The sequence below is a fragment of the Emys orbicularis genome, chromosome 8 (assembly GCF_028017835.1).
Source record: "Emys orbicularis isolate rEmyOrb1 chromosome 8, rEmyOrb1.hap1, whole genome shotgun sequence".
NCBI classification, from domain to species: domain Eukaryota; kingdom Metazoa; phylum Chordata; order Testudines; family Emydidae; genus Emys; species Emys orbicularis.
In genome coordinates, this window is record NC_088690.1 from 99,176,879 (window position 1) to 99,201,947 (window position 25,069).

The window sequence follows — 25,069 nt, forward strand, 5'->3', positions numbered from 1 at the left end:
ACTCCATAACTAAGGCTAAGATGCTGGTGGTATCAAGAGCTCATTTATTCTCTGTTTTAGATATTGTCAATCTTCCTGAGCTGACTGCTCTATGCCCTCCTCACTCAGAGGGAGATATTCTGTGCTAGGCACGTGGTTTCTGAAAGTTTGGGAACTTTAGCTCTCTCATTCTGAATTTTGATACCTAGCTTGGCAAGATACATACACTCTTATTTGGCTTACTGCCTTCTGAATGCTTCCCAGCTTTGCTGCCTCAAATTCGGTTGATTCAGATTTATTAGGATTTTTTTATTTTATTCTCTTTGTAAGGGATTCTGCAAAATGCTTTATTTGTCTTTCTGTCTTTGTTCAGCTAGAGAGCTTCAGTAGTGGGCAGGATTCCCTATTATAATGCAGAATTTTTAGAGACAGTTGTATAATACTTAACTCTTAAACTTAAAGGTCAGTTCCAACTCCAAAGTTCATTTACTTCACTGGGTTTTGGCTCAGGCTTGTAAATGTTGAAAGTACAAATATTAAAAAACTAGTAATCCCTTGTTATTCAAACACCTTGTGAGATAGGTAAGTGTTATTAACCCCATTTTACACTGAGGCAGAGAGGTTAAGGCCAAAGATTTCCAACTCGTGTGCCTAAAGATGGTACCTAAATAAGTGGTAATTTTGAAAGATTCTGAGCAGCTGCAACTTTCAAGAACCAACCAAAGGCACCCAAGTATGAAAATGCTGTTTTAAGTGAATTCCCTATGGTCACAGAGGTTTAGAACCCACAGCTCTGGGTTAAGAACCTAGTAACTTCCTAATCCTGTGCTAGTCTTTGGGTACGTCTTCACTACCCGCCGGATCGGCGGGTAGCAATCGATCTATCGGGGATCAATTTATCGCGTCTCGTCTACATGCGATAAATCGATCCCCCAACGCACTCCCCGTCGACTCCGGAACTCCACCAGAGCGAGAGGCGGAAGCGGAGTCGACGGGGGAGCCGCAGCCATCGATCCCACGCCGTGAGGACGGGAGGTAAGTCAATCTAAGATACGTCGACTTCAGCTACGCTATTCTCGTATTCTCGTATTCTCGTGTAGACCAGCCCTTAAAGACCACATTGCCCTTGACCAGATATAAGGGGCAGTTCTGATAGGAACACATGGCAGTCAGGTACCTAATTCCCATTGTGTTAGGCACCTAACTGCCTTTAGTGCGTTTGAAAAATCTACCTACAAGGTTTATTTTTCTAAATCACAGGGCCCAGCTTCTCCTGTCAGTTCTACACATGCAATGCAGCTGACATAAATCAAGCTGCCTGTGTGGAAGAGGGCACACAGGTTGAGACTAAGTGATGAGTAGTGCAAGTTTCAGTTTGATGTACTTCAGATCTGCTGTGGTCAAAAATTTTGCAGTGCTCAGTTAATTACCTTGGGCACTTACGGTTTAAGCTAGATGTTTACTGAAATAAAGATATGAGGCTTGATAGGTGTAAAACATGAGTTGAAAATGTCATCTGGTGTTAGAGTCAATTTACAAAAGTATCCCTTGGGGAAATGTTTTTGCGTTTGTAGCTGGTGAAGCAGCCTGTGAACGCTCCAGCCCCTAACTAGCAGGTCTCTCCTCTGGCCTTTTGTTTCCAAGTTCAGATGTATTCCATAAAAAGATAAGCATTTCTCAAACCCAGGATCTGCAATATATGGCTAAACAATGTGTCCTTGGCAAGGGCTACTCAAATGATTACGGTAGACAGAAGAAGAGGGCAAAACAAACAAACAAAAAATACCTGAGTGGAGTCTGTCTAATGTTTGTTCTAAAAAAGTGCCCACCACTGTGTCTGTGGGTAAATCATAGAACTGGAAGGGACTTTGAGAGGTCATCTAGTCCAGTCCCCTGCACTCACGGCAGGACTAATTATCTAGACCATCCCTGACAGGTGTTTGTCTAACCTGCTCTTTAAAATCTCCAATGATGGAGATTCCACAACCTCCCTCGGCAATTTATTCCAGTGACAGTTTTTCCTAATGTCTAACCTAAACCTCCGTTGCTGCAATTTAAGCCCATTGCTTCTTGTCCTATCCTCAGAGGTTAAGAAAAACAATTTTTTCCCCTCCTCCTTGTAACAACCTTTTACATACTTGAAAACTGTCATCATGTCCCCTCTGTCTTCTCTTTTCCAGACTAAACAAACCCAATCTTCCCTCATAGGTCATGTTTTCTAGACCTTTAATCATTTTTGTCAATCTTCTCTGGACTCACTCCAGTTTGTCCACATCATTCCTGAAATGTGGGGCCCAGAACTGGACACAATACTCGAGTTGAGGCCTAATCAGAGCGGAAGAATGTCATGTGTATCATCTGTAAAAGGAGACATTTTTAATCAAAGGCACAAGCTGAATCCTGTCTCATGTTCTTGCTTAATTTATGGAGGATAGCTACAACAATCAGCTCAAATGTAAAAAAAAAAAAAAAAAAAAATTAAGCTTGCTTCAGAATCTGTACTAATTCTGGTCCCATCATACACATTTTTGTGAGGAGCCAAAGCATTTTAGCCCTTTTATTGTTCTTTTGAGGAAAGTTAAATAAAAGAGAAAATGAAATATACAAAGGTTACAATACTGAGCTGCTAAAATTATCCCAGACCCCATGCGTTAACACTGTAGTTTAGGCTTTATCATTCCCTTTGAACTAATCACAAGAACAGAAAAGCCATTAAACCCTTGAAGTACAGCACTATGTTTTCGAGTGGTTTGGTTTATGTACAACTGCAAAGCAGTTACTTGTAGCCACTTACGCTTGTTCTAAGGCATAGAGTAACTTTGCCCTATACGCTATAGAGAAAAGCAAAACGAATCAATTGAAATAAAAACAATCCCTTAAATACAGTTATCCTGGGGGACGTGGTGAGCTGCAGCACAGGCCAGGAACAGACATGTGCAAAGGTGGTATAAAGCTCAGCTTTGAACTTCCTTGATGCTGGGGTTGCCCTGTATGGGAGCTGGTCTCCTGGTGCGAGAGCTACCTGAGTGGTAATCTAATTCAGAGTGGCTGCTAATTGCCCCCTGGGGTGAAGCTGCAACTGGAGATCCCTGCAATGTAAGGGGAATTCTAGCTACCCCCTCTATCCCAGTAGCAGATTGTTCACAGATGAATGATGGTATTGGAGCCTTCAGGCCAACTCTAGACCAGCGGAGTATCCCCCTTGTACTGGAGTGATCCTCGCAAGGGTAGCTACGCCATCTTTAGGGCCAGTCTACGCCAGCAGCCTGGCTCAATTCACCCACACCGCATCAGGGAATCTGGCTGAATTGTTTTAAATTTAGCAGTAAGGATTTAGGGCAAACAAGACAGAAGTTCCTGAGAGGGTTGGACAGTATTTTGAAATCCAAATTGACTGTGCCTGTCATCCAACAACGGAAATATTTATAAACAGTATGGCTAGAGGCTCAAGTTTCTCTTATAGGATTTTGCACAGCTGGCTACCTATGGCTCTGAAACGGGGGAAACAGAATACAACAGGTCAGAGTTGGCAGAACAAGACAGACCTGGCCAAAATGTTTTTAAAATATAAGGTGTGATCTCTTCATATGCCAGGCCTCTATCCTGCTCCAGAGGGCAAACTCAAACCCTGAAGGCCTCATTCTGACTTGGTACTTGTTTTACAGTGGTGTTACTCCATTGACTTCTGTTTTATGCTGTGAGATCAGAATCAGGCCCTGGAACTTTATTAAAAAGAATTCATTTTCATATCCTGCCAAACCTAAAACCAAACTTAGTCGCAGCATCCTTTTATGGGCAGTTCTGCGAGCAGCTCACATGGGCAGCTAAAAAGGAGGTAGGGACGTTGTTATATAATGATTCCCCCCCGCAGACACACACCTTCATATTTGTTAGTTTAATGCTCATAAAAGATGCTGGTTTGGAGACTGAAGTCCATTATTTGACAACAGAGATGGGACAGCCTGGGTAGTGTTGGTACCATTTTAAAGTGAACATCGGTGCCATGGTCATTTGTGTGATGTGTTCATCTCTCCATTAGTAAATGGACTGATACCACCAACTCATTCCAAAGCACTCTGAAGAGATGCTGTGCAAGAACTTTATTTCAAGGGCTGCACTCTGAATTGTGTGGAGACAAGAATGTAAACCTATGATTATATTGAAAGAGCCACACACATTAAAATTGAGATTATTTTCATTTGACTGTCAAACTTTTCTTTCCGAGTAAGCTTTGGGTTGACCGTGGAGATTCAAGAGTCAGCTTTGTGGATAAGCCGACTTCAGGCTAATTTTATACCGTCCTTGTAAAAACAACCCTGGAATTTCGTTCAGTGTTGAAGATTAATAGATAAGAGAGAAAGAGGATTGATTCAGCTGGCTGAACTGAGTGTTTGGTTTTTTTAAAAATATTTCAAGTATTCTGCTGAGAAATAACTATTTCAAACAACGTATCCAACACCTAAGAAGAAGGAAAACATCTAACCTGCCTATACAACTTGCACATTCATCTGATGATCGCCAAAAGGGTTTGTCCAATCTTCCCTTTTATACATTTTAAAGTCGGATGGTCTTTCTACACTCCCTTTAGTTAACAAAGAAGCAGAAAACATTCATCTGAAATGTGACCCCATTTGGAGCCTGTCATAAGTAATAGGTTTGCGTCCGCCTCTAATAAGGTTTGGTGGAATTCATCCTGAAAAAAGCTCTGCTGTTAATAGGAAACAGATGAGATCTGGGGATAAGAAAAGTCACAGAGCTATGTGCTTAAGTACTCCACTGCACATCCAAGAAAGCATTCATTTAGCTGTATAACAACTGCAAGGGGAAAAATACATTATCTGCATGCCAAGTATTTAAAAAGGTTCTTTCAGCTTCACATCTCTATTATCTGGGATAGTACTCTCCAAACTGATGAACGGTTTTTTAAATGATTGTTTGCATTGTACAGTCTGCAATATCCCAGAAAGCTCTCATCAGCCACAAGAAAAACATCATGTAAAGATTTTCTTTTTTATTATTATTTTTGATGGCAACCCTATGGCCAGCCTTGTGACCTTACTATCAGTTGTGGATTTTACCACCATAAAATCCTATTTCCAGCCAATAAATATGTTATCACGACCCTTTCCCTAACACACTGATGTTAAAAAGTCCTCCATAAAATGTGCCTTTGTAGTTGTCTGAAAACCACAAACTGGGGACTATAACCACCAACATTTCATGGACAGCCAGAGCTTGCCAGTGCTTTTTAACATTATCCACTCTGTAAACATATGCACTTCTGGAATACAAAACAACAGCAGCTTTACAAGCCTTGCCTTCTGTTATTAGAAATAGTTTCTTCACAGCATTTGCAGCTGCTAAATGAATTATTTTAATCACCATCCATTTTTAAAAAAATAATAAAAATGGAGAATGTGCATTTCCTCACATGATCCAATTACTGTGCAATTAACCCCCTGCAATCCTAGCCATATGATCACATTAATTATATTAGAACAAACTCACTGGGACCTGGCTCTGCACCTGTGTGGAGTGTGCTCAAATCCAAATGGGGAAGGGACCTCCCAGGAGGTCAGTACTCCACAGCCATGTGCCACAGTGAAAACCAGCAGAGGGCTGGGAGAGAGTGCCTGTCCTGGCATACCTGCCTGAGTCACAGCATCTCTGTACCTGAGTGACTCCCTGGGAGATGCGGAGTAGCCACTTTCTCATTGGAACAGCACAGGGATTCTTTTCTCTTGCCCTTAGGGAGTGGACTTTCCAGAGAAGGTGTGAAGAATATTATTAATAATTATTGTTGATCATTTCTGTAGTGCCAAAACTGTGCCAGACACTTTAAAAACAGACATGAAGACAAGGTACCTGCTTAAAGAGCTTACAATGGAGACACACACACACCACACAAAATGACCCAGGGAGGATAAGGATTGGGAGATGATCAAAACACTGGAGCTTAGCAGTGAAGTTTAAAAGACGTCTTGGTAGTTCCACCTTTTCTATTTGGATTTTTCTTTCTTTAGGGAGTGAAGATGCTCCTCAGTGCTCTCGTGCGTAAACACATCCATGAAGTGAAGCATAACATGGGCAGCAAGGGGGAAGCCCGCTCTGCTGCTGCTGCCTGGACTTTAACTCTTCTGATGATAATAGAAGGCTTCAGTCCCCCAGGTGGGAAATCCAGCATCTTGCCCAAGCACTCAGTGCACTATTTAGAAAAGGCTAAACATACATAATAGGAGTGGTTAAAGTTACAGGTACAGACAACTCATGCTAACTGGTCTTACGTGAAGAGTCCTGCAGCCTCTTCCACAGCCTTCAATTAAACCCTCTGACCTATTCACAAAGAATCTGGTGTTGCTATTTCGTTTGCTTTCCACTCAGTATCACTGAGAAAAATAAAAGTTTCTTGGCAATACTAGGAAGCGCATGATTCAGCCACCCTTACTTACACTGAGTTGCACTTCGCTCTGGACAAGTCTCACTGACTTCAGTGGGAGACTATTTGGAGTGTCAGGCAGTGCTAAACATTAGTAAGGGTTGTAGACTCTGCTCCCAAATTAATAGCTCCCGCTTCGGAATTCTACATGAGACAAACAGCTGACAAATGCTTCAGGCAGAGAAGTACTGTTTAAAGAGGGAGCCTGGTCCTGTGGATAGGGCACTGGCCTGGGTCTCTGGAGACCTGGGGTGAGATTCTGTGCTGTGTCTTGAAGAGACCTCGCAGGCACAGGGGCATGGCGGCTACGGTGGCCGTATCTGCTGGAGAGAACGCCGGTGTAACTTAGACAGCCCTGGCGTGCTGTATAAATTGCAGCAGCCTTCCCAGGTTGCAACAATGTCCAGAATCTCAACCACATTGAGTGCTGCAGCCCTGCTCCTCCACCACACCCCCACCCCAGCATGTCCCTTCTGCCCCCAGGATGTCTCCTACATTTGCAAACCGGTCCATGGGAGGTAGACTTGTGGCTGCCTTTCATAATACCTGAGCTGGGAGAATCCTGTCCTTCTCAAAACGGCATTTATGGAGCTCCTTTACCCAACATAAAGGGCACAGAGTGTGGGGGAGGATCTCGCCTTGGGCTCTATTCCAGGCTCACCATTAACCCACTGTCTGACTGAGGGTGATCAAAACTCACGAGACTTTTTAAATAGCACATTTTGTATTTTGCTTTGCCAACTGCTTCGTGAGCCTGTAGTATTTGTGTTTGAAAGTTTCTCTCCACACAGAAGTCCCAAACCACCCAGACTTGCTGCAATTTAACTCTCCAAAGAGGGAATTGGTTTTGTTTATTTATGTTGTGGGGGTGTAAATCCCCACAAGAAACAAAAACTGAAGAAAATTACATAGATGCGAGAAAAATATCCAATTATATACATGCTCCTTTGCACTACCACAGCCAGGAGATTAAAATCTCACTGACTCTCCTCAGGCATTCCGGAGGGAAAAAATGCCCCAAATTAAACTAACTTGTATTTGATCCCAACACCAGAAAGTAAAGGGCAGACAAGGAGACAGGTGACCCCACAGAGCTTGCACACAAAATCAGTGTACATAAATCTTCAGGTTCCATAAAAAGAGCTGTTCCACCCAGAAGGTTCGGCATAACAAAGAATTGCTCTAGACTTTTATAAGAGCTGAGACAGCCCTGTACTCCTGTGTCTTGCTCTACTATTCAATTTTGGTATCTCATTCCTCCAACCCTCTGCCCCAAATCCCTGGCCTCTAATAATATAATTTCCAAAACAATAAAAAATACCCTGCCCTCATTTACGAGTATACAAATGGAAATGGTTTGGCTACAAACATCCAAACATACATTTCAACCTCCATCATCTACAAAACATTGCTCACATGAGCTAAAAAGCCAGATATAATAACTAGGTTCATCGCTTCTAATAAGGGTATAAAGAGTATGAGTTAAAGACCTCAATAGAAGGCTTGATTTGGGATTTGGGGATTTCCCTGTTTTGGCTGGTATAAGTTAGACTCGGTTATGACAGACAAATTTCTGAGTGACTGTCGGTTTGTACATTTTAAATCTATAAAGTTCTCTGTGCGTGTCTGTGTAAGTGACCATTCTATGATTTAAAATTTGTTTTCCGAAGGATGGGCTTGGAAAGAAGATATAACTTGAATACTGAAGCCAAGTGAAGCTATGCATGATCTCGTTTGGGTCTCCCCAAAGGAATGTCATGCCACTAGACTGTTTACCTGCACGTGGATTTTTACACCTCTTTGTCCAGTGATGGGACCAGACCCTCAACTGGTATAAACTGACATTATTACATCGATTCAATGCAGTTACGCCAATTTACACCAGTTGAGGTTCTGGCCCTATAATCTTTCCACTTCCTCACAGTTACATTTTTATTGATATCTTTTCCTCTCTGCTTCTCTGGTGAGTGCATGTTCTGTGAAGGTAAAAACAGCAGCACTAAATTCAGTTGAAGTCTGCTATTTCTCCCAGGCTAGAGAAAGGCAATTGTAATTTGAGCTTCTCTACTCTATTTTCAGTGCCTTTCATTCTTATCTGAAAGGATCACCTTATGTAATCTTCAGATTGGGTGAGTCCTGGCTCCCTATCATGGGATTTCAGCAAATTTTTCATTAAAAAGGACAAAATTACAAACATAAAATAAAGTGAGATTGTCAGTGGAGCAGGTCAGTGTCTGCTGGTAACCAGGGGCCTGATCTGTACCTTTGAAATCAGAGGAGGTTTTGCCATTGACTTCAATGGGCATAAGGTCAGGCCTGAGAAGCTCAATCCATCCAGGGGCAAAACTCTGGCACCTCCCACCTGCTTCATCCAGAGAGGAGCATACACAATCAGCTCCTTGGTAGAGGCCACAGAACTTGTTTTGCTTGAAAGCTCAAGATGGACTTGAATTGTGGTGCTGCAGCTTTATCCTTTAAGCCACCTGGCTCTCTAACTGTCTCTCAGAAATCCATAGCGATGGAATAAGTTACCCATGCAAGACAAGAATGATTAAAATGTGTTTCCACTTATCTTGCCAGGGGTCAGGATTTTCAATGCCAACAATACACGGATGTGTATAGTGAACAGCCAAAGGAGGGGAGATTTTTGCGCTAACGTTGTGTCAGTTTTATTAACACTTTTAACCAAACAAGTTAACTAGTTAAAGGCATGGATTATATACTCTCTTTTCCTTCTGCTGAAGTGGAACGTATAGAATACACTTACTCCTTTTCTTTTTCTTTTTTTGACATGCTGCCAACATTTGTCTTGCATCACTTCTAATAAACCAAGCATCTTCAAATGCGTTCCCTGCCCTGCTCTTGGTTCTTTGTTTAGACAAATCTCTCTCGCGTTTGCAGTGAAAGAACATTTGGAGCCTAACGTAAGAACAGCCACTGTGCTGTGGTTAAACAATGAGCTCTGTGTTAACACTGGGCTGAAGCTACTATATCTTCTAGTGTTCAAATTCTTAAGACAACTCCAGGCCCCAGGTAATTTAATATGTAAACGGTACTCAAATTTATGAGGAGCCAAAGGAATTTTCAGACAGAATGAAAACCATTTTCTTTTTATTAAGAAGATTATAAAAGGAACCGATTGCATGATATATGCTTGAGACTCAGTGGAAATAACATAATAGTAACAGAAATGCTGAGTATCACTAGTTTCAGAGTAGCAGCCGTGTTAGTCTGTATCCGCAAAAAGAACAGGAGTACTTGTGGCACCTTAGAGACTAACGAATTTATTAGAGCATAAGCTCGAAGAAGTGGGCTGTAGCCCACGAAAGCTTATGCTCTAATAAATTTGTTAGTCTCTAGGGTGCCACAAGTACTCCTGTTCTTTTTGAGTATCACTACTTCACTCCCAAAGCTGAGGTAATTGTCAATTTTCACCTGTGAGAGAAAACAAAACAATCCATATTGGAAAATAAAAGCCAATTAAATGTCAAGTACTTTTGCAATGAAGTACCTTGGGTAATGATGGTGACGAATCCTCCTATATACTATAAAGAGTGTGATAGAATCCAAAATACAAAAATATACGTCACTCAAACACAACCAAATAGCTAATAGCCTTTGGTAATAACATAATTTCCACCGGAAGGATCCAATGTATGGCGCCAGATTCTTCACTGCTGTAAATTGACCTGGCTCCATGACCACAATGGAGCTAGGCAGATTTAGACCAACTGAGGATCTGGCCCACGGTCCAGCCAAAGGAATAATAGAATTTTCTAACCACACTGATAATCTGAACCTTAAAAGGGATTTAATCTCTGTACCAAAATTTTCATTGAGCCTCATGTTCTCACTTTTCCAGTACTGAAGAGGGAAGATTTCTCAATCCAGACAAGCAGACTTACGTTTTTGTGTGCGGGTTTCCAAACTCAGTTACTTACGCCAAGAGTTGCCCATTATGCTAGTGCTGTTCTGGGTGTTGTCTGATTATCCTTGCTAGGAATATGACATGCCAACTCACACTGTAGACAAATCAAAAACAGTAACCATCCACCCTTGTACTTTCGAAATCCATTTCTAAAAGAGCCTTTCAGCATATCCAGTTTTCATGCCATCAAGCTGGTAGAGCTGCCTGATCTCTTTTAAGCAGGATTGCGTTGTCTAGATTTTGACTTCTCATTGCCTACATTTTGATCTCTAGGTTTTAATTCCTTAACAATGTTTTGGTTACGCTACTGGCATGCCGAGATCACTACCTATCATGCTGACCAATATGGTCTCGTTTCCTTGTGCTCCCCCATCAGTCTGTGTGTACATATATGTTGTCTCGTCTTATACTTAGACTGTAGGCTCGCTAAGGGAGGGACTGTCTTTTCATTCGGTATTTGTACAGCACCTAGCGCAATGGGGTCCGGGTCCATGGCTGGAGGTCCTAGGCACTACTGTGATAATAAATAAATAATTCTATTAAGTAAAGAACTGTGCCCGTGATCATTATCCTACGATTTAAATTTTACTCATCTTTAAGCCTCACCCATCTATCCTGCACCATGTCTAACTTCTTACTGGTATCCACCACGCTCATAATATAGTAATTCTGCCATCACTTAATAAGAAAAGTAATTTCCAGCTAGTGAAATGAAACCAAAAGAACAAGCCTAACTCATGAACCATTTGACACTTGGAGGGTGAAGTTACAGACCATTTAGTGGACATAGGATTTGTTTTTTGTTTTTTTTAATTTTAATTCTCCTCTAATACTGTTCAAGGGAATTTCTTTCTTCCCAGGAAGTATTATTGTATTATGCCCTCTCCCCTTCCCTCTGCATACTAGTGGAGAAGAGGGTTCGAGAGCACAAGTATTAAATCCAAGAATCTCATATTGTTGAGATATCCTCATATGCTTAAAATAGGGATGTAAATGGTTAAATGATTAACCAGTAAGCATTAGGCTTACCATTAATCAGACCTTAACCGTTAACCTTGGTGGCCAGCCGGTAGGAGGGACCCCAGCCCCTGCCACCCCATGCTGGCCCACCGGAGTGACCTCGCTTAACGGTTAAATGATATAATTTAATCGTTTAACTGGTTAACTTTTAAAACCGATATTTACATCCCTAGCTTAAAACTAAATTTCTCTGGGCATGAAGTCCTCCCTCATCCTACATTACATGAAAAAAATCACATCAAAATGATGGAGAAAATTGTTTCCTATTTTGAAATTGACCAGCCTATTTTTCAGTAGTGAAGAAAAAAGGAAGCTTCTAGTCAAATAAATATCTCAGGCCTTCCTGTTAATTACAAGTCCTGGCAATACCTATAGCAAACAACCAGCTCAACCATTGCAGGAGAACAAGTTTCCAGAAGACAGACAAGGAATTTCTATAACTATTCACATATTAGTCATCCAGAATGGTCCCACCTTATCCTCTTTCCAACTTATCAACCAGGACTGGGGCACAGCTGTTGTTTCCCCCCCCCCCCCTTCCAAGTATTCAGTTCTGCTCTTACTGTCAGAAGTCAGTGCCAATCTGTTTCTTGCAAGAAGGTTTGGAGACCACATAAGAACATTTCTGATTACACTGAACTATTATTCAGATGTGATCATCTCTGTAAGAGCTTTGTCTTTCACATACACATCCCAAGGTCATCACTTTTCTCATCTGGGAGTCTGGACAAATAAACTAGCCTTCTGTTGTATTAATAGGCAAGCTTCTGTTCAAACAAAGGCTTCCAGATGATTCAAAGTTACACAAGAAGCAGTTGATGATGCTCATTACACTTCACACAAATATTTTCCCTTCGGAGGAACCAGAAAATAGAACTGTGTTTAGAATATTTACCTAACATATTGGTTGCCTAGTAACACACACAGATATGTTAGAACTGTAACAAATGACTACAGAGTGAAGACTACATTTGAAGTGAATGACTACGAAAAATGAAATGGAACCATCATTATGCTGCCCCCTGGGTTTTAAGAACAGTAACAGAAACACTATGAAAAACAGAAAGTAAAACTAGCAAATGTGCTTTGCAGTTTTGAAAATGAACAAGGATTTGAAACAAAAAAATACTATCTCCCACCAGACACAACATTTAGGTTGCTAATCTAAAGTTTTCTCACCTGTTACCAATAAACTTTGCGGTAATTACACTAAAATATACTGTATTATTTTAAAGTAGACAAAGTCACTGTGATATAGACCAGTATATATCTGTCAAATGGTATTTTCCTTTTTCCAGTCGACTCACATTATTACCATTAATATAGCCTATAATCACCTGTGATGGGAACAAAGAAAAGTGGCAAATAAACTATTCAGATTACAGAAACTGACTGAGGAAAATACCTGATTGAAAAGCTTTAACTACAAAATTTCCCCTTTATTTCTTAAGTGCTTTTTTTCTTAAGCACATGAGGCTTATTGAGAAATTCAGGTATTTAGGTCTTTCAACAGTTAACTAGTAACTGACTGGGTGATATGGGCCGCAAATAAATCTAAACTGGTTACTGCACAAGGACCCTGTACCTTGCACGCACTCCTCAAATGGAACTCCCACTGAAGTCAACTTACCCGCATACTCATACTGAGCGGTAATTTCCTCGCCGATTGAGCCAACTGCTTTCAATGGAACTACTCATGGAGTAAGGTGCTACTCATATGAGTACTGATTGTAGAACTGGGTCTTCAAATACTAGTAAAGGCTTACAATATAGGGCCTGATCCAAAACCCACTGAAGTCAATCTGAAGGTTTCCACTGACTTCAGTAGGCTTTGCTTCCAGCTAACAGTGTATGAACACTTTACTAAGGGCTAGTCTACACTGGTTTCACACCCCTGAGTGAGAAAGTTGCAGCGCTGTAAAGTGCCAGTCAGGGCCAGCTCCAGGGTTTTGGCCGCCCCAAGCAGCCAAACAAAAAAAAAAAGGCCGCGATCGTGATCTGCGGCGACAATTTGGCGGGAGGTCCTTCGCTCCGAGCAGGAGTGAGGGACTGTCTGCTGAATAACCGCTGAACAGCTGGACGTGCCGCCTCTCTCCGAAGTGGCCGCCCCAAGCACCTGCTTGGTAAGCTGGTGCCTGGAGCCGGCCCTGGTGCCAGTGTAGGCAAGCCCTAAATAAAGAGAGCATTCAGAAGCCTTTTTTCCCCCCACATTAGGCTCTTTTTGTACTTTTAGGTTAATGGCCACATCAAATGCAGTTTGCCACATTACGTTACTGTAACAATTCCTTTGCTTTCAACTTGATTAACGTTGTTATCAGTTACAAAATCTGCACCAGTTTGAAAATCTACACCGGTTTGTATATAACCGCGTTGCCCAATAAATTGGACATGCAAAACTGTTAATGTCCTAAATAGTGATATCTGAACTTGAAACCCTGCATAAATACTTCCAATTCACAGTTGCCTTGAAGGCTTCTGTGTGTTTCTATGATTGAATCAGTCCTAAGACAATAAGCTAGAGAGTTCCAATGTGATTGGGAATCTAATGTTGTGCCAGAGCATTATCTCACCCTTTGTTTTCCCCAAAGTGCAAAACAGAGGTTTTTCCCCTTTTGCCAAACAATGCACTAAATTATCCTCGAGTTCTCATGCATCAAATTTTTGTTTTGTTTGGTAGCCTGCAGTAGCAATGAAGACTTTTTCTAAGCAGACCTCATCCAAATCCTGCCTCTTCTATATAGCAACCAAAGTCAGGAAATTCTGTCTGCCCAGTAGATAGGGTTTACTGCTGCTATTTAATACCATGAGGTCAAAACTCATCCCTGATGTTACTTAACTGAAGTTAATAGAGTGTGTTTCATCAAGGATAAGTTTGGCCCATGTTGTCAAAAGGTCTATGAACTTGGAAAACTGGCTTTAAAAGATTAGCCCTTTAAAGTTGGAAAGAGACACCCTATTTGATAAATTAACTTAGTAGTAAAAAGTCTAATGTTAGAAATTTACTAAAGTTTTGGTCAGATCAAATCCTTTGAAAATTCATAGAAGCTACTGTGCATGTACATTCAAATATTTTTCAAACCGCACCAATATTTTATAGTACAGTTATACACTGCCTATACAATTACATTGTAGAAGAACTACAGGAATAATTCGATATAGCTCTGTTCACAGTACCTCTCATGACATTTCACATTACAGAAGCAAAACGATCAATAAAACCAGGAATGTTCATCATGTGAAACAGAAAAGTGTTGACTAAAGAAAAAGATTTTCATTTGTGAACTAAACTGCCTCATTGATTCAGCATTTCTATTATCCTCCTGTAAAAGCAGATTGCAAAGCATTAGCACACATGATACAGATATCAGATGTCTAAGCCTCAAAGATATAGTCAGCTGTAGGTCCCAATTAGATTATCTACGTAGATGCATATTTTCCTTCACATCTAACAAATCTGGAACTAACCCAATCAGGTCTTAATCAGGCAAAACTCCACTGACTTCATATGGAAATAACTGACATAGGAGACTAATCTATTGATCCAGGCATTTCTAGTGAGTCCCATTGCCATTACATGAATATTTTTAAAAGTTTGCATAAGAAATAAAGTTTCATAAAGAACTTTGAAAGCATAGGAAACAAGTGTAGCAAGAAGAGGAGAATCAAAGATGGCTGCTTAAAATATTATAGCAGCTATCTCTGATTCTCCTCTTCTTGCTACACTTGTTTCCTATGATTTCAAAGTTGAAACACAAGTACAGTTAAACTCTCTTTTCCTGACTGATCTAAAAGTCTAATTCCTAAATGGTTTAGCAGATATTTAATAATCTTCTCCAAATCTGCCATTCAACTTTAAACCGTCATAGCTCAGTTACAAATGTTTACTTTGTGAATATCATCCATTCCAGTAAAAATTAACATTGAAAATCTGGTATAATTTTGTTAGCCCAGCACTGAACAGCAGACTCCTGTGTTTTGAGAAGCCAAAAGCCCATGCTCACACACAGAACAGTTACTATTTAATTTTAACTCAAACATCCTTGGCCTCTCAATAAAGAAGTTCTGTCCTGCAGGGGAAAAACTCTGCAATGTGGGAGGTTAGAGCAGTAGGATATTCCTGGTGCTATCAGAGAACTGGAAAAAGGGCTAATGAAGAAGCTCGAAACTCACTTCTTAGTTTTACCATCCAATTCTCCCACACTAAGAAGATAAAATGAACATGAAATATACATTTAGGGACAGACTGTGGCTGGCCCTGTGCGGCAGGTACATAACAGGTGGCAGAGGGTACAAGGAACAATGCAGAACATGGCTGTGGAATATACCCCCTAAAGAGAAATGGGTGAGGTGGGAATGGGGACTATAGCCATGTCCCTTCCACATCAGCCTGAGGAGCTGTTACATCATGTGCTACTGGGAGTCTTCAGGAAAAATCCTGGAGAAGTCAGGAGCCCCCCAGGCACTCTTCACTGAAGTGTGGCTTCCTCAGTCTCCACTGGAACCAGGGTATCAGGGAGCAGGGTGGGGAAGGAGGCACTGGGAGCACAGAGCCAGCACAGAGGTACGGGTCCCTCACACAGATGGCTCTGGCTTCCACCTGGTCCCTCAAGGTCCACAAAGATCCCAGGGGACCCATGGGGTATTGGGAGCAGGTGCCAAGGGGGTGAGGACTGTCATTCTAATGGAATGATTTGGGGAGAGGAACTCTAGAGAGGCAGCCTCCTGGGGTTTTCTTCTGCCTTTCCTCCCTTCTAGTAGTTGTACTGAAAGATGGCGACCTGGCCCAATACCATCATAAATCACAGAGACATATTCAAGGGTTGTTTTAATCCCTTCTCTAGGATGATAAAAGTACATAAAGCTGTAGAGCTGGGAAAATGAGCTAAACTACTAACAGAGTCCATGCCCCAAAGAGCTTAGTTTAAAGGCACGAGCGGATACAATAGAAAACAGGACTGAAGAGTGGCCTTACAACATGAACACTTCACAGAACAGGTGCGTCTTCAGATACACTCAGTTTCATGAAGACCAATCCAATGCTGACAGCCAGGGAAGAGTTGAAGAGTCAGTCACTGATGCCAAGTTTGTTTGTTTGGTTGGTTTTTACTACATTTTTAGAGAGCCCAGTGTTGGTCAGATAGTCATGGAGACTCGTGTCTTGTATTGATTCAGACATTTCTAATCAGCCCATCACCATGGTATCTAATTGCTTCTGCTTATCCACTGAACAGGAACAGCACAGCCCGCCCCCCCCACCCCCCCCATTGTCCATGTTATAAAAGACCAGGTCTTTGCCATATAGCTTATATAGTCATTCATACTAAATCAGAGTGGTAGCATTTTATATGCACGTTGCAATGTCATAAGTGCAGGGTGACTGAAAGTCATGCCCACCATTTCAAGGGACAAGAGCCTCCTTCAGCCTCAGTGTCTATTCAGCCCTTAGCCCTTCTGATAAACCTGACATGAGTGATATCAGATAAGCTAGTCCCAGTTCCAATGGTGGTTTTATGATGCGGACCTCTGTCAACTGGGAACTAATTCACCATCTTATTTCGTGAGGAGCACCTAAGAGTTGTCAGAGGGCAATAACTTTTGGTCAGTGCCATACTGAGCTGGATATGAAAGGCTCTGTTTCATTAGCCTCCTAATTCTCTGTTCCAGTTTCTGCTGTATGCACAGTTCCACTGCCAAATGAATTTTTGCTGCAGTCATACTACTGACCAGCCATCTGAACTAACTGTCAGTTAGTGAGAATGGGAGTTTGACCTCACAGTCTGAGACATGAGTTTCCAATCTTCATCATGCCACTAAGCTGTCAATTTTGGCAGCATGTGAGTGGTCAAGAAAATAAACATCCCATTCTTTTATTAGCACCATATGGCTGTATTTTGACTAGAGAGTCAATGCTAAAGAAACTAAGCTCAGTGGAATTTTCAGAGACTAATCTCTTTCCTCCATGGTAGCTCACTGGCATTCCCTACTTTCATTGTCTGCTAGAGAATCAGACAGAGGTTACATGTATAGTTACATTAAAAGGGGGGTGAATAGAACAGACAGTGACACTGAAGAACAAACCAAGAGATTCAAGTTTTAAATAGTGAAGGCTTCTTTCAGAAAATTAATACTTCAAATAACAATACTACTAGTATTTGGATAGCATAAGCATTGTATGATTGTAACTTCTTCAGGGTCAGTCCCATCTCTTTGCTATACGTTTGTACATTATCTAGCACAATTCACAGAGTTTAAGGAAAGAAGGGACTATCCAGTGAACCTGACCTCCTGCATATCACAGGCCATTACATTTCAACCAGTTATCCCTGTATTGAGCCCAATAACTTGTGTCTGACCACAGCATATCTTCCTGAAAGGCATCCAGTCTTGATTTTAAGACAACAATGGTGTTAGGGCCCTCTTGGAGTTACCACAAAACAAATAATAAGGGCCTGAGGTTTGGATTTGGCTCTGAACTTTCCCCAAGTTTGAGGATGTTTTTTCTTGGTACACCATAGAGATGGAGCCAGCCACTCAATTCAGATCCAGATATGAACATCATTAAAATCTGGATCTGTGGTTATAATTTGAACCCTTCTTTGTAAACACTATCTCTCTCTCAGGCCTCTCTATTCCATGCAGAACATAGAGCAGAGGTGGGCAAACTACGGCCCATTGGCCACATCCAGGCCACGGGACCCTCCTGCCTGGCCCCCGAGCTCCTGCCCTGGAAGGCTAGCTCCCGTCCCCTCCCCCGCTGCTCTCCCTCCCCCGCAGCCTCAGCTCACTGTGCCGCCGGCGCAATGTTCTGGGTGGCGGGGCTGCGAGCTCTTGCCAGGCTGCCCGACTCGGTGCTCTGTGCTGCGCAGTGGCGTGGCTGGCTCCAGCCGGGTGGCGCGGCTGCCTGTCCTGGTGCTCTGGGCGGCGCAGCTGTAGTGCCGCCAGCCACCAGTGCTCCAGGCAGCGCAATAAGGGGGCAGGGAGCAGGAGGGATTGGATAGCGGGCAGGGGAGTTCGGGGTGGTGGTCAGGGAGTAGGGGTGTGGATAGGGGTTGGGGCAGTCAAAGGGCGGGGAACAGGGGGGTTGAATGGGGGCAGCGGTCCCAGGGAGGCAGTCAGGAAGGAAAGGGGAGATTGGATGGGGTGGCGTGGGGCGGGCAGGGGTTCCGGGGGCAGTCAGGGAGAAGGGGTGGTTGGATGGGGCAGAGGTCCTGGGGGGGCAGTCAGGAAGGAGGGGGGGGTTGGATGGGGCAGCGGGGAGCAATCGGGGTAGGGGTTCCGGGGGAGGTCAGGGAGAAGGGGTGGTTGGATGGGGCAAGGGTCTGGGGGGGGGCAGTCAGGAAGGAGGGGGGGTTGGATGGAGCAGCGGGGGCAGTCAGGGGCAGAGGGTCCGGGGGCGGTCAGGGGACAGGGAGGGATGGATGGGGCAGGGGTCCCGGGGGGGGGGGCCATCAGGGGACAGCGATCGGGGGGGTTGGATGGGGCAGGAGTCCTGGGAGGGCCGTCAGGGAGCAAGAAGGGGGGCGAGGTTGAATAGGGAGCGGGGGCCAGGCCACGCCTGGGGAGGCACAGCCTCCGCTAACCAGCCCTCCATACAATTTTGGAAACTTGATGTGGCCCTCGGGCCAAAAAGTTTGCCCTCCCCTGACATAGAGCCTTCACCACTGCATTCCATCTTTGCCAATCTCCTGCTGCAGTCTTAGCTTCCTCCCCTGGCATTTTGATAGCTTTCAATTCTGCTTCTATTGTGCATTTCCATGTTATCTTAGGGGTTCCATTCCAATGCTTGTCTTGTTATGTTATTCTGGCATTTCCTCCATGCTTTTCTAGCAATCTCCATTTTTATTCTGTAACACCCTGTCCTACTGGTTTCTGTTTGGTCCTCTCCCAGAGTTCTTTGTTTGTGATTTTTTTCTGGCCATCTGATATTGAGGATTTGTCTAAGGCAGCTGTTTATGAAAACAGGTTAGATAGTAAGGTCATGAGAAGTCTTCAAGTTTCAGCTCCATACAGCAAGACTGACTCAGCAATGGTGTTAAATATTCAACTTTAGTTGGGAGGGCAACATTTCTGGTTCTCCAGATCAGCTTTAGAATTACAAAGGGATGTCTGGCTTTTGCTATTCCGGCTTTAATGTCTTCTTCTGTTCCACCTGTCGTACTTACAATGCTGCCCAGATATCTGCAATATCAGATCTCTTATACGCCAGTCCCAGAAAGTATTACTGGTGTTTTTTGTTGTGTGTTGAATCTCATGGTTTTAGTTTTATCTGTGTTCTCGGTGTTTGTAAACACTAATTATTATTTGTTAAAGGTATGTTTTAGTGGGATATCAGGAAAAGTTCCTAATGATGATATAGGCTGCAGAATTGAAGCTCTATGGCTTGAGATAACTGCAACCAGACTTCACAGTGCACTAGCAAATAGACTATAGGCAACAGTCCTTCATTGACAAGATGATCCAATGAGCCATTTCAAATTCTGAGTTCTACAATTCTGACAGCATTAGTTTCCCAGCGACTACCATATCAAATTAAAGGTTCTGGGATTAGTCCCCAAAGCTGTCAATGGAGGAGTCCTGGTTATATCAGGGACCACCTCTCTCTCTTTGTGACCAGGAACTTCCTTGGCAATGGAGCTATTGTGAAATGACGGAATTATCAACTCCAAGAACGAGACTTGTGAGAGCTGTCTCATTGGCTGGCGCACAGTTTTTGAACTCCCGCCTGCAAGAGATTAGAATGATGTTGAATCTTACCGCCTTCCAGACAAAGTGACCTTGGCATAATAATAAACAAACACACACTTCTTTGCATGTCACAGTGCAAAGGGGAGAAATCAGGTAGACAGCCTGCTTTTATCATTTTGGTTATGTTTAGACATCATGGGGGAAGGTGCATTAAAAACACCGTGATAGATAAAAAGTCCTTACAGCAAATTCCTTTTTTTTTTTTTTTAATTTCCATTTTATTCTTTAAATCCTTCTTTGTTTGGCAATCATTAAAACAGTGAACAGTCAAAGACTTCCAAGGTATCTTTGTTCTAACAGGACAATCTAAAAACTAACAGAGTAAAACCTTGGAGGAAGGAAATACATGTGCTCCACATTACTGGAAAGCACAAACCCCCAAGATCTTTTCAAGGATAGTCCCCAATCTATTTTTGTGATTCATGAGCTAGCTTGCATGAAGATCTATTTATTCTTGGGTTTAAAGGCAGATTGCTTTTTCCCAGGTGCACATGAGGTTACTCATTTTGAGGCTAACTATTACTTTACAATGGGTCTTTTCTTTTTGCACTTCAATAAAGACCCTTCGCTAAAGGGTTTGGTTTAACATTACACAGGGATAGCCTTCTGGCACATGGGCCCCTTCCCCAGTGAACATCAAAGTACTCCTGCAATCAATATAATCCCAGCTCCGGTGGGAACTGGGGGCCTCCTGCAGCTGTAGTGTCCATAGGTATCCATGGCCACTCCTGACATGCTAGCAGTAGAACAGTACATCATAGGAAGTTTGAAGATTAAGACAACCACTTGCATCCTCTAAGGGCTCCATTCCAATTACTATCATTATTAGTGGTACTGTAGTGCCTAGAAATCCCATTTATGGACCAAAATCCCACTCTGCCAGGCACTGTACAAACACAGGCCAAAAGGCATAGCCTGCCCCACCTGACAGTGAGTGAGTGCATGCCTACATTTCTTGGCACATAAGAAGTCAGTGCAGTTCTGAGACAGTAGGCTCTTTGGGATTGGGACAGTGTCAATCAACACATTTGTACAGTCCCTACCACAATGAGTCCCTGATACTACACACAACCCCTGGGTGGTACTAAGTGTGTCCAGAGACTATGGCAATAAAGTCAAATATTAATTCTGTGGGCCAGTTAAAGCATGAGAAATGGCCTACTGTCTTGAAAAAGGGGAGAATTTAGTCCAAGGACATGTTGGAAAGGGAGGGTCGGAGTGAGAAGTCATCTGCCTTCATCAGATATTTCTACATGTTACCCTGCTGTAAATGTGTCTATGTACTTTCTGACTACTTTAGAGATTTCTAGTTTAGACATATTTGGGGTACATTTTGGTTCAGAAAAACATGGTTCTATAATAGATTAAAAGCCCCACTAACTATATTTTATGTAACTTTGTCTTTTTTTTTAAAAAAGTACCATATGTAATGTACATTAATAGGAAGATCAAATCCAATCTCCTTTAAACCTCAGAAATGTTGTATCTGGCAGTCAAAATGCAGAACATTTGTTCTTAATTTAACACTGTATGCAAAGTTTTGGTCATATCGAAGTCTATCCAAAATATCTGTCGGAATATATTGCCCTAATAGATTAATTAAGCCAGCAAAGACAGAATACAAAGCCAAAGTGTATAGATCACCCTATGTCTTCAATAACTATAGAATAAATGGTGTCAATGTGACAACCTCCACAGTAGAAACTTACACACTGTTTCTTTAGAGCTAGCCAATGTTTTCCTAAAATCCTATTCGAGTCTCTTGTTAGCTGAGTTCACCATTTGTTGACCTTTCTGCTGTCAATCTTAATGCCACTTCCTCATTCTTCCCTGAAGAAAAGTCTGCTGTTTCTCATGTTTTTATGATAACTGTTCCCCACATCTTTTTAATTCTGACATCCATCTTGGACTGGATTTCATATGGGGCCATGATCAGATGCTTGCAGCTATTACTGAAAATGTGTTGCCAGAGATATGCCAGTGGCATGGACACATGGTGCTGGTCTTTGGATTCTTTATAAATATTGAAGAAAGGTAAAAGATCTTAAAAAAATTTCTAAAACAAAATTGTTACAGCAATCACCTTAACAGAGTAACAGCATGAACCAGCATGAATATAGCAAGTAGAAATTTTCATGGGTGAGTGTGCCATCAGCTTCTGCAGAATATAGCAGTCTACCTTGTTGCAGCAAACATAACCTTCCAAATGGTAATCTAATGTGAACCCACACAGTGTTGTCTTCCTAAGTCTGCAGGCAGACAGCTCCAGTGCCTCTTCTGCTACTGCTCAATATAGTAGGTCCTTCACACTGATCTTTAGTTGTGTTCCCTAGCTATTAGGTATCTTGGTGTAAGGGGATGTGGGTGCTTTGCTGTGTGGGTGAGTGGGCAGACGGGGAGGGGAAGAAGGAGACTGATGAGAAGTTAGACTAGAGAAATGTAGTAGTGGGGGGCAGATTCTGGAGCAGAGGAAGAAGAGACTGAAAATTAAGGGGAAAGAGACAAAATACAAAATAGAAAAAGCAAGACAGAGAAGAAGGGAAATAGAGAAAAGAAAAAGAGGACAAAGACACTGACACAGGACAAGATGCACCACAGTCTATGATATGACAGACCAGAAAACAAAGTGGAGTCAATCCCAGAAAGGCAAGAAGATATGAAATAAGTTAGAAAAACATGTTGTATAGAAAGCTGGCTGACAATAAAATATGTTACTATTAAATGGCAAGGGGCATTCTTTGGGGACATGAGAGCATGAGTGTTTTTCACGAGGCTAGTAGATAGCTAATTATTGCTCCCATACCTGTGATTCTGACTCTATGTTGATCCGGTAAGCTTGTGCTTTTCCATCTTCTAGAATATTAGGAGACCAAGTCTTGCCTTCAGCCCTGCAATAGGGAATTAAACAAGAAAATTAAACAGAGAAGTTTAATGAAGAAATGCTTTCACTGGAGGTAATCGAATGCTATTCTGAAGCTCAGAAGAGTTTACATGAACATCACTCAGCAAGAGGTTTGTACCATTTGCTGCCTAAGTTACTCTTGAACCTTTCCACACCATGTGCCTGATAAAGATGACATAGTGCTTCAGTTTCTGTGCACAAATGTATCTTCAGCCATGCAAAGCGAGAATGCTGGAGCAGGCAAATGTCACTGTTCAAAGATTTTCCATGGGCCTGAACACTTTTTCCGCGGAGGTGTCCCAATGTACTGTAGGGATTAGCTCACTGACATATTTCTGTTTAGTTCAACGTACTGAGCACGTAGGACCTGCTTTCTGTGTCTGCTGCATTTGTTGGAAAAGCCCCTTGTTCTCCTCTATACAGCAGAGAATTGAATGGGCATGCACAGGGTCTAGCATATATATTGATATGTTTCACTGGCATTTCTGAGGCCAAAGAGAGCCTCTTAAGGGGGCTGAAAATTTTCAAAGGCACCCCAGAAACTGAAATGGCATGAGATGAACAGGGACAGGATTTTCAAAAGCGCCGAAGTCCCATTTTCAAAAGAGAGGAAGGAATGAATCCTTTGACTTTCAGTGATATTTAAGAGCCTAAGTGCCTATGTCACTTTTGAAAATGGGACTTTGCAGCTTTTGAAATTCTTGGCCCTGGTCTTCTCATGCCATTTCAATTTCTCAGGATTGAATACTAGGATCTTCTATTTGATTCAGTTTTTAAAAAAAAGAACGTTGTATTTACTGAGGTATTTACATGACATGCCCCACCCCTGAATCACTGAAATGTCTAAGTGCCTCCCAAATATTTATCCTCGCAACACTCCTGAGGTAGGATAATATTATCCCCATTTTACAAATGGGGAACTGAGGCTCAGGGAGATCCAGTGATTTGCCGTCCCATAGGAAGTCTATGGCAAAACTAGGAACTGAACCTTAATATCCCAGGTACAAGGCTAATGCCTTACCTACAAGGCCATTCTTCCTCACTGCTGAACCTGTGGATCCAAAGGAGCCTACAGTAGCTGTTTCTAACATGTAGTTCAGAGCAGTGTAGACTATTTGTTAATAACACGATCAGATCAATATAGCTATTGTGAACATATAACGCTGGAAAAACATTATTCCAATTTTTTAAAAACTGCATTAGTTTGTCAATAACTAATATAACAGCAATCTTCTGCACTTATATCACACCTTTCCTCCAAGAATATCAAAATATGCTAATAGCCAGACAAGCTGAGGCCCATCAAAGTCATAGGGACAGTTTCTTAGAGCTTTGTATTCCCTTAGTCCTGGAGTCACCAAGAGCTTGATAAAGGTTAACTTACACTGGCTGGTAACAAGACTCCTCCCTCAGGGGCCATTACGCAGCTGGGGAATCACCGGAGCACAAAGATCCACCCCAAAGCTCCAGCCCACTCCGCCCCTTCCCCCGAGTCCCCACCCTTACTCCGTCTCTTCGCCCCTCCCCCAAGACCTCTGACCTGCCCACTGCTCTCCCCCAATCACCTACCCCTAGCTGCCAAACAGCTGATCGGTGGCTCCCCGGAACAGCTGTGGCTGATGGGTGCTGAGCACCCACTACTTTTTTTCCATGGCTGCTTGAGCTCCGGAGCACCCATGGAGTTGGTGCCTATGGGGCCAAGTACCTGGTCTGCAAAGGTTTCTGAACAACTTAGCTCTTTCTGAGGGAATTTCCTTGGGAGGGGATGATAGGGTCCAAAGATTTCATTTTGCCCCAGTCATTTTAACTTGAAGGAATCTGTTGCCTGGGTCTGCCTCTCTCTCTCATCTTCATCATGTGCTTTATTCATGCAACACAGAACTTTTTGTTTAACCTCAGGAGCCACATGCAGATATTTTTTGGAAAATGTGACAAGTTTGTTTAAACTAATAGGTGTAGCTTATTTGCTGCAGCCAAGAATCCCTTCGCTGGACTCTACCCCCAATTTGCCACACACCACAGCTGAATTTCATTTAATTATTTGCAGCATCTCAGTTTG

General features: G+C 42.5%; 1 protein-coding gene across 1 annotated transcript in view; it reads right to left on the reverse strand.

Moving 5' to 3' along the window:
- The window catches only part of PDLIM4 (PDZ and LIM domain 4), a 94,705-nt gene that overhangs the window by 25,933 nt on the left and 43,703 nt on the right, over nt 1–25,069 (reverse strand). Inside the window, exon 3 of the mRNA XM_065409629.1 lies at nt 22,912–22,996. Coding sequence (XP_065265701.1) covers nt 22,912–22,996 — 85 coding nt within the window. The remainder of the gene's footprint in view (nt 1–22,911; nt 22,997–25,069) is intronic.